At 41.4% G+C, this 14,642-nt stretch overlaps 1 protein-coding gene and 1 long non-coding RNA gene across 2 annotated transcripts; one reads left to right on the forward strand and one right to left on the reverse strand.

Moving 5' to 3' along the window:
* The first annotated feature begins 621 nt into the window (after positions 1-621).
* On the forward strand, positions 622-4,373 carry LOC143140365 (uncharacterized). Its single transcript, XM_076301184.1, has 3 exons — positions 622-682; positions 1,350-1,404; positions 2,170-4,373. The coding sequence occupies exons 1-3, from the start codon at positions 625-627 to the stop codon at positions 3,998-4,000; spliced, it is 1,944 nt and encodes a 647-aa protein (XP_076157299.1). The 5' UTR covers positions 622-624; the 3' UTR covers positions 4,001-4,373.
* Positions 4,374-4,519: 146 nt separating this feature from the next.
* On the reverse strand, positions 4,520-8,230 carry LOC143140366 (uncharacterized). The gene is made up of 3 exons (XR_012990645.1): positions 7,934-8,230; positions 6,512-6,643; positions 4,520-6,033 (listed from the first exon to the last, which is right to left on the reverse strand). It is a non-coding gene; the product is annotated as an uncharacterized LOC143140366 (long non-coding RNA).
* Positions 8,231-14,642: the final 6,412 nt, after the last annotated feature.

Genomic DNA, 14,642 nt, shown 5'->3' on the forward strand with positions numbered 1-14,642 from the left:
GTGAAGGATGGAGATGTTATTCCACACCAAGAGTCATTTTGATGCAGGGACTTTCATCAGACTTCTGGTTCGAGTTTCAGCATTTGACATGAACCGGTGACAGATCATGGAATAGACTCAAATGTGACTGAAATGTATAGTGTCAGATTATTTGTACAGATGTGCTCTGAACACAGTTATGTTACATCCTATTTTTAAAATTGTATTTTCTTAAATATTTGAGAAGTGACCTTAGTGGCCTTGACAGGAACTTTATAAATAAAATAAATGTATTGTCTGTTATTGCATTTTTTTCTCAGGCACTATAGCACATCCTTCCAAAACACACTCTGTTATGTGCTTTAGTTACTAAATGGTAAGAAAGACATATGCCCCCATAGCTGAAATTAGCTGAGAATGTTTTTCTTGATCGCCGCCACAGCTGTTTCGTCACACAGGCATCAGAAGACACTGTCTTGTTTGCATTGCGTTTGCATTTTAGTGGACGTTTTATTATATCCACTGTGCAATAGAAGTGTTCAGTGTTATCAGCATACTTGCTCTGTGTGGTTGAGCGTACAGCTACAGCATTAGTCAGACGCCCATATTTGCCCCGTAGACGGAACGTATCAATGTATCATGAAGATGCAGCTCTTTCTCTCTTGTTCCACCTGGTTTTTCCACTACCAGCTGGTTTTAGCAGGTAACTATAATGCTTAATCCATATTACAAAGCACTTATACTGTGCAATGTTATGTGTAAATTTTTCATTAAATTATCATAAATTGCCACATAAAACTTCACAAAAAATATCTATGATGCATTTGTATCCCTTCACAAATGAGTGGTTTACAGATAGCTTTTGTGTTGTGCTATGATATTCTGTTTCATGTACATAACATATAAATTCACCGTTGGCTTAAGGTAACAAAGACAAACAACATTCAGTGGACATGTTGAACATTGTTTTGGATGAAACAACTAATGATGCAGCAGCAGCTACTAAAAGGCACACAGAACTCTTACAGATTAAGGACTTGCTAGCATGCTAAATCATCTTTCTGGAAACAGAAGGTTTTAGTTTTTTGTTTGTCTGACCCAAACCCCACAACTGCATAGTCCATAGTTTGTGTGTTTTTGTCAGACATATGACCATTTACCATGTCAGTTAATTGGAAGGTGACAACAATGCTAGAAGGAAATGCTTCAAAAGTATCTTGGTCTAAAGAATGAACTAAAGAATTGAGTCACATAAAGGCATCTTATCTTCAAATGACATTAGCATTCACAAGGAAAGTACATGCAAATCATACAACAGGGCTTCTAGTGTAAGTGAACGAATGAGTCTCTGACAGTGCCTTTTGTTACAGGCACAGTGAACCTGAAGACCTGGACTCCAGACCTGGCATTGCCTGCATTTCTGTGGTAAAGTTTCAGAGAAAATGTGTCATTTTACCCTGCAATGTGCCTTTCTGTGACTTCATATGACACACAAGAACACAAACACTAAAACATTGAAAACATTCACAAATTATCAATAAATAGCATCAGTATGTGAATAAATAACTGCCAAAACTGTTATGTCAAAAACAAGTAACATAACCCGCAATAGATGGACCGTCTGTCTTGTAATACCACTTTCTACCTCAAATAGTGCTGTATCAGTTACTTTGCAAGTAAACGGAAGCGTGTCATTGATACAATCAAGACAACCTGAATACCACAGAATTTTACACAGGCCCTTTAAATAGACACACGTTGTCTCACTGATGTGAATATATGTAACCAAGGGCACAAAAACAGAGACTGGCCACTGCTTTTTGGTGGGCGGTGGTAGTGTAGTGGTTAAGGAACTGGGTTAGCGTGCAGTAGCCTGAAAGTTGTCGGTTCAATTCCCGGCTTCCACCGTTGTGCCCTTGAGCAAGGCACTTAACCCCAAGTTGCTCCGGGGACAATGTAATCCCTTGTAATATAGTTGACATATGCAAGTCGCTTTGGCTAAAAATGCGGCAGCCAAATGTAATGTAATGCAAACATGCGGAACTTATATGAAGAGCAACACAATCCCACCATAGCCTGTATGTTTGTTCACTTTCTATTTATTTCTACATTGTTAGACGGTGTATTTAACCAAATAATACTGTTTTCTGGAGAACAATGTTGGGCTGACTTCTTGCTTTCCATACACAGGCCTCAACCCAAAGACCTCAGGCCAAGTCTTCCATTTGGACCTAGTACAACCAAACCTGATGGCTGTGGGAGACAGGAATCAATTGACAACTTTGGTTTCTGTGTTCACACAAGGTCTGCGCCATTTCAGAAATCTCCAGGTGTTCAAAGTGATTCTACCAACAATATTCCACTCCACAACTCCATGATCTTCTCCGAGGAATTATCCCTGATGGTAAATACGACAACCGAATACGACCATCAGGTCATTTTGGTCCTGGAACCGGACAAGGTAGTAATGGAGGCTGCCGAATTCCTCTTCAACAAACGCCCTATAGAGTCAACTCTACTGAGCTACCACAAGGGGTCACTGCAAACCATCAGGGGCCCTCGGGTAAGACCAACTGAAAGAAGCCATGTGATGATGGTGGGTCATGGGGTCCGGGGTCGTGATGGTACAGTCCAACTGGGTGGCCATGGTCCTGAAGAGATTGCGAAGCTGGTTGCCAACATGGACCTGCAGGATGGACGTATCCGTCTGATCAGTCTCGTGGGTTGCTACCTAGGGAAGGAGCAGCAGTTTGCCAAACATCTCCTGCAGGCACTGAGGGTCTTCGGCGTGGAGACAGAGTTGCTCCTCTATATGTCTGCGGTGTCTGTGTCTCCGACAGGCGAGCAGTTAACAGAGGAGGAAGGCATGTGGAGACACCAAGACAGCAGCAAGAGGGTCTTCGCTAAATTGAATCTCCGTGGAAACCTGTTGACCAGGCGGGAAGGAGCAGGCTCCAGGGGACAGGTGGTTCCCAACCACCAAGGACCTTCGCTGTTCATGGGCTACCTGGATTGGCCGACGGCGCCTCAGATGTTTGTCCCCGCCGAGTTGCGCAAGAAGTACCCCTACATCGACTGTCTTGAGGGACTCACCTGGAGCGTGTTCTACGAGGAGCATGGGAAGAGGCGAGCTCCCGACTACAACCCTGGGAACCTGGAGGCAGTGTGGCTGAATAGCACGCTAGCACTGGATACTTCCACGGTGACCATCAAGCACATCACCACCATATTGGACCTAGTCTGTGAAATCCGGTTCAATGCCATGGAGGATGAGAACGAGGATGTTCATTACGTGCTGAATAACTACATCTACAGGTTTCACAGGCGGACTCTGCGCACTGCGCTGGTGGGAGTATTCACCAACGCTAAGGGAATGAGTAGGGCCCAGAAATTTATCACTGCTTTTGAAGTTCAAAAGGAGAGCTACACCTTGCAGGAGCTGAGAAAGGGTCTCGTGGCGTCTGAATTTATCACGTTCTGCCGCCAGACCTTTCAGCTCCGCCACTGTGAGCACAACTGCGACCTGTGGGGTCGCTATTTCATGACGGCGGTCTTCTCCGCCTCGGTGCGCAACTTCCGCACTTTCTCCCTCTTCCTCGTGACCACCATCGCATGCGAGGTCAGCCGCTCGCAGAGTTCACAGGATTCCATCTGCTCCGCGTTCGTCGGCGACGACTACCCGATGGCAACCAGGGAGCCCAGGCCTGCGCTTGAGCTGCGTCGACGAGGCTTCTACGGAGGCACCATTGCCGACGTTGACAGCAGCAGCAACAAGGAGAAGCTGAAATGGCTTGATGAGGTGGTGGCCAAGGAGAACAGCCTGTACAAACGATCCACCGCACTGATGTCTGCCGTCGACCATGACCAGAACACGGAGCTCGACATATTCGCCAGAGTCAAAGTCATGAATAGCTACATGTTTTCCTCATTCATGGAGTTTTTCCGCGGCACCGAGGAGGGAAGGAGGCTGAAGAGGGGATGCATCAGTCCTCCCAACTATGATAAAACAGAAGAGTCTTAGAACCCCCCTCCAGGTTTTAGTGTTTTTTAAATGTGAACACAGAAAACTTGGACAGTAAAGAAAGTCCCATTCCGTTTGATCTTTAGACAGGAATAGGTGACAGAGTAGAATTTATATTTAGTCATGTTAAAGAATGGATGGAAATGCTTTAGTATAACTCTCCTGTGTCACAATTTTAAGTTCAATAAAAAGTAGTGACAACATACTGAAAAACTTCTTTTGGTTGTGCTTTATTGCTGATTAGGACTCAGATTTACTGATTCCTTGTTTTTATGTGCAGACCTCAGCCCAGGAACAATCCATCTCCAATCATCCATTTGTATTCAGACCAAAATAAAGTTATCTTCTGTCCAGATGTACAGGAATTATTGGATCATTTTGACTTGTTTGTTGAGTTGAAGTAAGTGCTCTCGCAAAACTGTGCTGGCCTGGTTCTCAGCATGATTCTACCAACCTGACATGAAACAGGTATATTGCAACTGGCACACTGACCCAACTGTGTGACACCTGACAATAGCCTAAAGGGCTGAATGCTTTTATTTCAACCTTAAACGAAACTGGCAAATGGCATAGCAACAGATTTTAAAACAACCACAAATGGAATAACAGGCAGGATCAAAAATGAACATATAGACAGAGTTTATGCAGTCAAACAATAGACAGATAGACAATTATACAACAGACCGTCAATACAAAATACAACTCCTCCCCCCCTGGTTTGGTTGGGGACCACCTCAAACCTCTACATTTCACATGCAAATCATCATACTGATCATCAACCTATTCGCCTTATTCACCCGACGGCCAGAACGAGGCTAAAGGGTACACTTGCCATTACACCTCAGTCCAGCAGATGGTGGTGGTAATGCACTCCGTTTGCAAACTGCCAAAAAAAAACTCAGAACAGTAGAGTAGTCAGAAGAGTTGTCAGAACATTTCCTAATAGAAGAGGTTCATTCTCCCAGCAAAGCAAAGCATACACCAAACCACGCAAATGCTGAAATTAAACATTATGGACAGATGTGGTCTTATAGCAATGTGCTTGGTTGTCAAATACTTGAAAATCAAGGACTGGTTGCATATTCTTTCTGGGGAAAAAGTGTTTCAGTGTTTTTAGTGGAACAAACCATCACAGTGTTCAATAGTGATTTATGCTAACTGTGAATTAATTTTGTCTTTGTGTGTGCGTGTGTGTATTTGTGTGTCTGTTTGTGTGAAAATAAGCATTATCTACTTTAAAAATAAAAAAACATAAAGTGACTTAACCCATATCTAACTAAAGACAAAAAGTATGCGAAGGAAACCTTCCACTTTAGCTATATTGACCGATTTGAAAAATATCAACCGATTTGTGCTCAGCTATTTTAAAGGAGAACTTGGCAACTATTTCAACGTAATTAACCCGTTTAGAAATCATTTGGATGGTTAAATGACCTGTTCCGGTGAAAATGGTGACTTTCCCCGCTGCGCCTAGCGTCCCCAGGCGGAAAACCAACCTTGTAACATTGAGACTTACCGTCCCGGAAAGAGAAGTGAGAAACAAGAAACTCGTTTTAAATCGTGTTTCTTACCTTGTAACATCCACATAGTTCTGCCAAACTTATGCTAACCGTTCGCTAGCTTGTAAACAAATCCATGTGCTTTATCGTTACCTTTTCCCACAGTTTGAAATAGCATAATGCACAATTTCTCCAGCAGAGGGGGAAATCCTGCCAAGTTTCCCTTTAAGTGGTGAAAAGGAGATATAAACATTCCACTGTGGACATGAATTAATGGGTTAAAATCAAATTGCTCACGCAGATTGGCTGAGTAGTTTGGATAACAACATTTAACAATACAAAATGATAAAACATTTTTGCATAATATCCCTGCAGATACTGTTTACAGCAGTCTTACAGTAAGATACAAGTTTTGCGCGTAGGCCTGTAGGTTTCATGGGCATGTTGTTTAACCAGAGTCCAGAAGTGCTCAAAGCTGACATCTTGTCCTCCTTTCACTCCCATCCGCTGCAAAGTCTTGCGTGTGTCCCGTCCCTAAAAGACACATCACAAAAACAGACTTCTAAACCTTTGATTGATATCAATTTACTGAATATGTATTCGGGATTGGTTAACCCTTTTCAAAGGAGGTATTGTATTGGTCAAAGAGTGGAGTGCACGCACATCTACAAAATTTAAACAGGTGCTGGGTATAAGGCTTAGCCGACAATTGAAAAATAAAAAGATACCCGCACACTGTTCTATAAGCTTCAAGAGTGGTTTATTAACAATGTTTCGACCAGAGGTCTTCGTCAGGTATCAAAGATTTTTATTTGATTTTTATTGGTCACATTTTCAGAAAAAGAACTTTCAGGATCTCAAATTTTGTGTTAAATTTGGGAAAACTTACCGCCGCCACTACCAAAACAAAGAGATTTGTTTCCATCAAAGTCTTATTGTCTTAGTGAGTGATGTGAGTTAACTCTCAGCCATATTTGTGAATTAAGCTCATAGCAGTTGAGAATAGCATTACCCTCTCCAAGTTTGGTAGCTGTCTCCCGAGAAAAATTGTGAATTCATCTTGGGTCAGAGTTGGTCTGTTGTTAGCCGATGCTGCATTGAAGTGAAGAACCAGAGTACCTATAGCCTTTTCCAGGTCTGATTTCTGAGAGAGAGAGAGAGAGAGAAAGAGAGAGAGAAAGAGAGATTCATATTAGCACTAAAACAAAGCCCCGTTTTCCCTTAAAGAGAGAGAGCAAGAGAAGGAGATCCAAGAAGAAAAGAACATCGAGAGTGAGAGAGAGAAAGAGATAAAGAGGCAAAAATATCTGCTCTATGAATCACACCAAGGCCACTTAAACTGTCATCGGATAATTATCTTGCAGATTAGTGAAAAAATGGCACGGCATTTTGTGACTCTGACAACCCATATATTGAATAGGTTTGTGTGTGGCTTCAGGCATAGGGGGTTAGTCACCGGTGATTTAAGGAGAAATTAAACTTGTGTTCAAATGACTGGCGCCTTAATGCACAACAAGGGACTTGACAGTGTTTGTTTGTGACTGTGATGACCTAATTTACATAGAATTGAGTTGGGCATTTGCTGTTGCTTGGTTGTCTATCCAATGTTGACCATGGCTGCCATTGCTTTGGTCCATGCTGCCCTCTTTGCTTTGGCTAATCCAAGTCATGATATGCAGTCCCAATAATACAGCTGAGTTATTTTGTCAGTAGCAAGAAAGCCAGCGTACAAACAAACAGTGAACGCAACACATGCCTTGATCTGCCTTCCTTCTAATTTGTGGAAAATACAGTACATGCTTGGGCAGCTTGCCTTGCCACAGTTACTGGGTGTGTATGGCTGCCTGTCTGACATTGAGGAAAGTAAACACCCCCCAGCAATATCTCTCCTTCTCATTATTTATCTTTATCCCTCTGTGTCTCACCTTTCCTGCCATGCAGATAAGGCATAGCCTTACACTGCACTTATAACAGTAGTAGCAGTCATTTGACAACAAGCTTATTGAAAACTACTGTATTGTTGCATCGCCCTGTGTGATATGAAAGCTCTATATCATGTATTGTTAAACATTATAGTAAGTAAAAGTATAAGTATATACTCTTTTGATCCCGTGAGGGAAATTTGGTCTCTGCATTTATCCCAATCCGTGAATTGGTGAAACACACTCAGCACACCACAGTGAGATGAGGCACACACTAATCCCGGCGCAGTGAGCTGCCTGCAACAACAGCGGCGCTCGGGGAGCAGTGAGGGGTTAGGTGCCTTGCTCAAGGCACTTCAGCCGTGCCTACTGGTCAGGGTTCGAACCGGCAACCCTCCGGTAACAAGTCCGAAGCACTAACCAGTAGGCCACGGCTGCCCCACAGAACAGTACAGATGTCATTACACAGTACAGATGTCATTACAATTTCATAAGCAATGGAACATTCTCACCTGCTGCTCTGCCATGTCAGATCCTCTCGGTTAATAAACAGATGAAAGTTCTGACAAGTAGTCCAGCTCAGTTCAAAACTTCTTTGTGTTCTTCCCCTCTGTTTTGTTTGTGTTCTGCTTCAGTGTTATTGCAGTCTGTCCATGATTCTGAATACGTTTTCAACCGTGACGCTACTCAAAGGATGATATCTCTTTGTGGATGAGACGTGGGTGGGAGTGATCTGATAATTCATGTCATCCAGAGAGGGAACGTGATAGGCTGGATGCAATAGCCCCCCCTCCTTCCTCATCGGTCTTCTCTCAAAACACTTTTGTTCAGTCAACATCAAAGCTTTTTCCCCTCATATCCGTTTGGGTCTGGATTATGACTCATGCCCTCTGCATTTCCAGCTCACTGCCAACAACACACTGCTCTGTCCAAAAAAATAAAACATGTTCTTGGATGTTTACTATGGAATGCAACTTCTGACTGTCCTCAGCCACCATATGATGTCATGTAGTGCAACACTTATTTATCATTATAATGTCAGTCTGTTAAATGAGGGATCCGGGATCCTGAAAAAAAGGTACAAACAGGCTAGATTTTAAAAATACAAAATTAAAAAGGTACTAGCTACCTCCTTCAGACCTCCCCCCAAAGCCACTCACCCAAAGCACACAAATGGGAAGGGGGAGGGATAGACAGCAGTTTGATAGATCTGTCACCATCCATTTGTCTGACCGTTCAAGATGATTGGATAGGGTTTTTACAGTCCTGCTCGTTCCACAGATCGCTGACATTTGTTTGTTTTGATGTCAGAGCATCTAATTAATTGACTGTAATCGAGGGTGCGAAGAAGATTCCAAGTAATTCAGCAAAAAAGGCTTCAGAAAACATCTTCTACCTAAGCCCATGAAAATCGGACTAGTGGTGAGTAGTGCAAAATACTCATAAAGAAAAATTGTCCGGGAACATTTTCCATTCAAAACGTTCATCCGAACACCTTTTGCATTCATATGATAAATAACAAAGTTATCTACAGTATTATAAGTAAAGAGGATAGAAGCTTCTATTCAGAATTTTTTTCAGTGAGCATATTTCCAATGAGGCTATTCACATTAAATTAGTATTAACTCGAAAATTAATATTAACTCAAAAAATCCACACATATAAAGAAGTCCAAACATTAAAGTCCATAAATTATGTTAGGTATAATAAAGTGAAATGAGACAGGAAAAAAGTATTGAATAGCGTCAACTGAAATTTCTTAAAACCTTTGAAAGCCTTTGTAATGACATCTTCAAGACATTTCCTGTATGAAGAAAAAACTAATCAGTAGCAGTGTTAGTGATTTAGGCACATTCTTCCAAACAGATTGTCTTTGTCTTGAAGATCCTGGGGGCCCTCTTGTGAATCCTGATCTTTAGCTCTTTACACAAATGTTCAATTGGATTTAAGTCACACACCATGCTGCTGGCCAGGCCAGCACAACATACCCACTTGGGCTACCATGCTGCACACACAAAGACTTCCACTTGATCATTAAGTCAGAGGTGAGTCATTGTTAAAACACAAACAATACCTCTTTCCAAACGTAGTACAGGCTGTGGTAGACAACATGCTACAATATCCCCAAACCCTGAAATGGCTTAACATTGTGTGTAGCTGACTGCCACGATGAGTGTATATGGACCATCTACAAAAGGGGTGCAACAGTCTGTCTCTCTCTTCTACTCAATAAAAATCCCTTAATCATTTGTGTGTTATTAACAATGTTTGGCTTCTGACTTGATCAAGATATTGATTATTATTAATATTTTAAAATAAAATGTGGGAATGAAATAATAATAATAATAAAGATTCTCACAATGATACCTGCAGGAACTTACAACTTTTCGTAAGGGTATATCCACTCAAAGGCCAATCTTTTGTTTTTGAGTGTCACATATTTATATAATTGCATTGAAGGTGAATGAATTCAGAGAATAATGGTATTCAGGTTACTCCTGAAGTAGGTGCTTTCCTCTGTACCTGCTGAACAGGTAGCATGTGACTAACACACACTGTGGGGAGGTTCTTCTAACCCTGCCATGTCAAAACCAGTTTGCAAAATTGCAGTGATGAGAATCATGCAAATGTTTAAAATACAAATGCATAATAATAAAACTAATCCTGGGAAAGAGGTTTGGGGGATGGACAATTATGAAACTTAAAACTTAAATGATCATCTGGCTGACTTTCCCCCACACCTAGTTAATTAGACCCTAGGGCCTACAGTTTAAACACTGATGAAGGTAGGTGCCTGCTTGATAACTCCAATGACATGCTCTCGAAGGCTGTTCTTTTGGTGATGTTTTTTTTGTCCTCAATCATTGCCTTGGTGATGTTGTTTTTGATGGTAAATAGGCATGGTTGTTGATTAGCCACTTTGGGAAATGTAACAAATCAGTCAGAATGACATACTTTAAGGGTACTGTAGTGTTTTGTTTTCCCTGTTTAGTGTTTTCCTTCATGTCTGCTCCTCTTTACTTCCTGTGTCCTGTTCCATGTGTTTCTCTGTTTGTTTTGCCATGTGTTTCTGTTCCCTGTGCCTGTGTGTCCGCCCCTCACCTGATCTCATTAGTCTGTTAGTTTAATTATGGTTTCCACCTGTCTCTTGTTTTACTTTGGATCATTGTCCACCTGTGCCCTGTTACCCCTGTGTATTTAAACCCTCTGTTTCCCCCTTAGTCAACGTCAGTTATTAGTCATTGTGTGTTGTGGTGCACATGGTTGATTCAGTTCGTAATAAAGATTCCTGGGATTACCTTGCCTGGCTGTGCTTTGCCCTGCCTTTGGTTCAAGCTCTCCCTGTGGAACTGTGACGGAATAACCGACCGACAAGCATGGAAGAAGGCAAGTTTTTTATTTTAATTCTGACTTGCCACTGCACCTAATGCCCTGGGAGCTGTTCTGGGAGGCTGAAGAGGAGGGGGAAACCACTGAGGACGACTGGTCCTCTGAGGAGGAAGGACCAGGTCCCTCTCCAGTCCCAGCTCCCCAACGCCCTGGGCCTGCAGTTCTTCCAGTAGCCCCGGCTCCAGTACCGATTCCGATTCCGGCTCCAGCTCCAGCCCCGATTCCGGCTCCAGCTCCAGTCCCGATTCTGGCTCCAGCTCCCTCTCCAGCCCTCTCCTGCGCTGGCTCAAGCTCCAGTACCAACTCCAGCTTCAGTTCCAGCTCTTGCTCAGAGTCCTGCTCCGGCCGCCCACCTGACCAGCCAGACTTGTTCACTAAAAAAAACTTCACTAAAAGAGGAAGAAATTCAGAGCTGTATTTGCAAAAGTTGTTTGTCATCAAAATCTGAGAGGTCAGAAACTCACTATGGACGTTCGTCTGGCCGTCCAGATTTGAGAGAAAATCAACTACCCTATTATTTGGGGATTCTTGTCAAAATTCATTTAAAGCTCCTTTTTATGACAATTCTTGTAACATATATAAGCACTTCAATTGACCACAACGGATCTATAACCATTTAAGTCCTATCTCTAAATACACATGTAGGCCTACTTATCAGACAGATTTCCGTATCCTCGCTTGGGTGTGTGATGTGCGTTTAGACCACAACGGGTCCTAGACCTTGGTTTCACAAACAATATTTCACAATAAATAAATTTGCTAACAAAGCCTATTTGGTTTTGTCTGCCCTGGAGGACTTTCCTTCCTAAATGCCTGGCTGAGTTCACTACTCCTGTGTGTGTCAGTGCGTGCGCAGTATATTTTTTGCCCATATACAGTGTCTTAGGAAGTAGCCCTCAAACGGACGCTTACTCACCGGGGTTCTCAGGCAACACAGGAGAGGCAGAAAAATACGAGAAAACGCTAGATGGTCTTTTTACAAACCCCTAATCAAAGGTTAGGATTTTGACTTTTATTAAATACAAAATAAAATACAAAGAAAGAAAACTGTCTAAGTCTAAAAGCTAAATGCTCGAAAAAAGATCAAAGAGCCCTGAACAAGGGGCCGTTCTCTTTTTATACCCCTCTCGGTCAGGCAGAACATGTCCAAATTTGGTATTGTGTCTTGCCATGAAATATTGGATCTGCTTTTTTTTTTTTTTTTTTCAGTCAGCTTTTTGTTTTGCTGACAAACAGTTTCTTACAGCTGGTACATTATGTTCTTACTGGTTCTTACATTCTGTCTTTACATTTTGTTCAAAGCACATCTCATTTAGCATAACACACTTTAATTCTAACACAACCTTTGTATATCTAAGCAAACACATTTTATGTAGCAAAACATTTTAAGTTTTATAAGCTAACTTTCTTATATATTTAAGAAAAAACACTAAGTTTAAGCAAAATCGTAACAGGTTATTCTAGCAAAAACAATTTATGCTTTTAATTAAGAAAACACACTTCAATTCTAAGCTTCTAAGTTTTTAAACATTATAAGTCTAACTTGTTTCACACTTGTTGTCTATCATTATCTTGCAGCATTTGCACATTTAAGCAGTTATATGACTAAAAATCTTTTAATAGTAAATCATGAGTCTGATTATAAATTCACATCTTCACATTGTAAAGTCACGCTACAGTATGATACAAGAATTTTTTTTTTTCAGTTTTGTAGATTCTGTCAGCCTCTTCTTTAACCAGAACCCAGAAGCGCTCGAAGCCTTGTCCACTTGTCTCTCGCTTTCGCTTCAAAAAAATGTGCGTGTCCCGTTCCTAGGACCCATCACAAAAACAGACTTCTGAACCTTCTAAATTTATATAAATATATACTGAATATGTATTCGGGATTGGTTAAAGGAGAAATCCGGCGAGTTTTCACATCAGATCTCCATTTCTCGAGGTCACCAAGCACTGTCTGTACAAAAAATAAATAAATAAATAAAACCACCTCGAGTTGCTACAGCCAGCAGCTAACGCACCCAGGCAGCTAACAGCACTCCTCTGGGGGCATGTACATGGGAGCTCATGGCGCTGTGTGTGGGCGCTTGAGAAACAGACATCTGTGTGAAAACTCGCTCGATTTCTCCTTCAAACCTTTACAAAGGAGCTTTGATTTTTATTGGCTCAGATATTCATTTCTGTGTGACATTTTTAGAATCAGAATATTCAGGATCTCAAATTTAGTGTTAAGTCCTTGATAACTTGTGTTGCTCAGCACTGCTATTGATCGGCTTTAGTCAAATCTTTTTTTCAATTAACCTCCTCCTGAGTGCCCACTTTGTGCGTCTGACTGACTCGCTCTGCTCGGCAAAATACACGGCCAAACTCACACCCTTATTATGTTAGTCTTAGTGAATGATGTGAGTTAACTCTTGGCCATATTTGTGAATTAAGTTCAGAGCAGTGTAGTTGAGAATAACATTACCCTGCACTTGAAGGGATCAGCCAGAGTTTGTATAGCCTTCTCCAGGTCTGTCTTTTGAGAGAGAGAGAGAGAGATAAAGATATTCATATTAGCACTAAAACAGAGCCCCTTTTTTCCAAAGCGACTTACAAATAAAAACAATACAATAGTTAAAAAAAATTTAATGTTGGTAAGACAATATTAAGGAAAATAGCAATAATAAACAATAATGTCAATGCAATATCAATGATCAATAGCCTAATGAAAACAAACAAATACTAAAAACCACTTAATTAATTAAGTGTTTTTTGAACATATACATAATGTTCAACATAATGTGAGACAAATACTTAGTGATGGGCAAAATGTAGTGAGCAAAGCTACAAGCTACTTTTACAGGAGAACATTTCATACAAATCTTCGATTTTTGAGGCCACGGGTATAAAAAGAAATCTGAAAACAAGTGGTTTTACCTAGCTTGAGTTGCTGCAGCCAACAGTTAGAGCTTCCAGACTACACTCAGGATGCATGTTCATGAGCCCCCATGTTCATATTTATTGTATTTATTTTTTTATCCTGTGTCTTGTTGCCTTTATAAGGGTAGTTATCGTCTTTGTGTACCACCGAGGGTGATTTGCGGAAAAAAAAATGTTGGACAGTTGCTGTCCAATGACAATAAAACGTATTCTATTCTATATCGTAGCTAGCACACTAAAGGGTATAGAGTGGACCAATGGATTTGCACTCTTACTTAACGGCATATACTGTAACACAACAGGTTTACGCTCTTACTATCCAAGTGGGCATTATTGTCAGTGGCCATTATTGTCAGTGGCCAGTCATTTGACAACAAGCTTAACCATTTCATTTACGGAGTGTCTATTCGTACCCCTGGTACGAATAGCCTTGGCCACACAACTGGGCTATTCACACCCTGTTACATGACAACAAAAACATGTTGCTCGCGTGCCCAAAAAACATGGCCGACATTCGTTTTTTCGTCAGCAGAAAGTGAAGAATTCTGAACGGTTTCAGCACTAATATCTGTTCAAATTAAAGTTTAGATGGAAAAGTTGTGTTTTATTTTCATAATCTTTGTTCAGTGAACACATACAACCGTCAGTTTGTTAGCTAACAGAAATTTCGTGAATATGACGTTCAGGCCTATAAACTATAAGTTTACCTGCAAACTTCAACTTCATGTCGAAACAGATAGTGCAGTGGTCACAGCAAGGGCTGATATGTGGGAGACCGGGGTTCAATTCCCGTGTGATGCGTTTTGGCGGAGTGAGTGTGTATGTGTACCAACGTCTCTGGAGAGAAGGCGCGCAATTTGAACGGAAGTTTTGATTGCAACAATTAGCTAGTTCATGCACCAGGGTGTAAAT

This window comes from Alosa pseudoharengus, unplaced genomic scaffold, assembly GCF_046254945.1.
Source record: "Alosa pseudoharengus isolate Yale_2024_CS ecotype anadromous, Long Island Sound unplaced genomic scaffold, YU_APseudo_1.1 YU_APseudo_1.1_scf_23, whole genome shotgun sequence".
NCBI classification, from domain to species: domain Eukaryota; kingdom Metazoa; phylum Chordata; class Actinopteri; order Clupeiformes; family Clupeidae; genus Alosa; species Alosa pseudoharengus.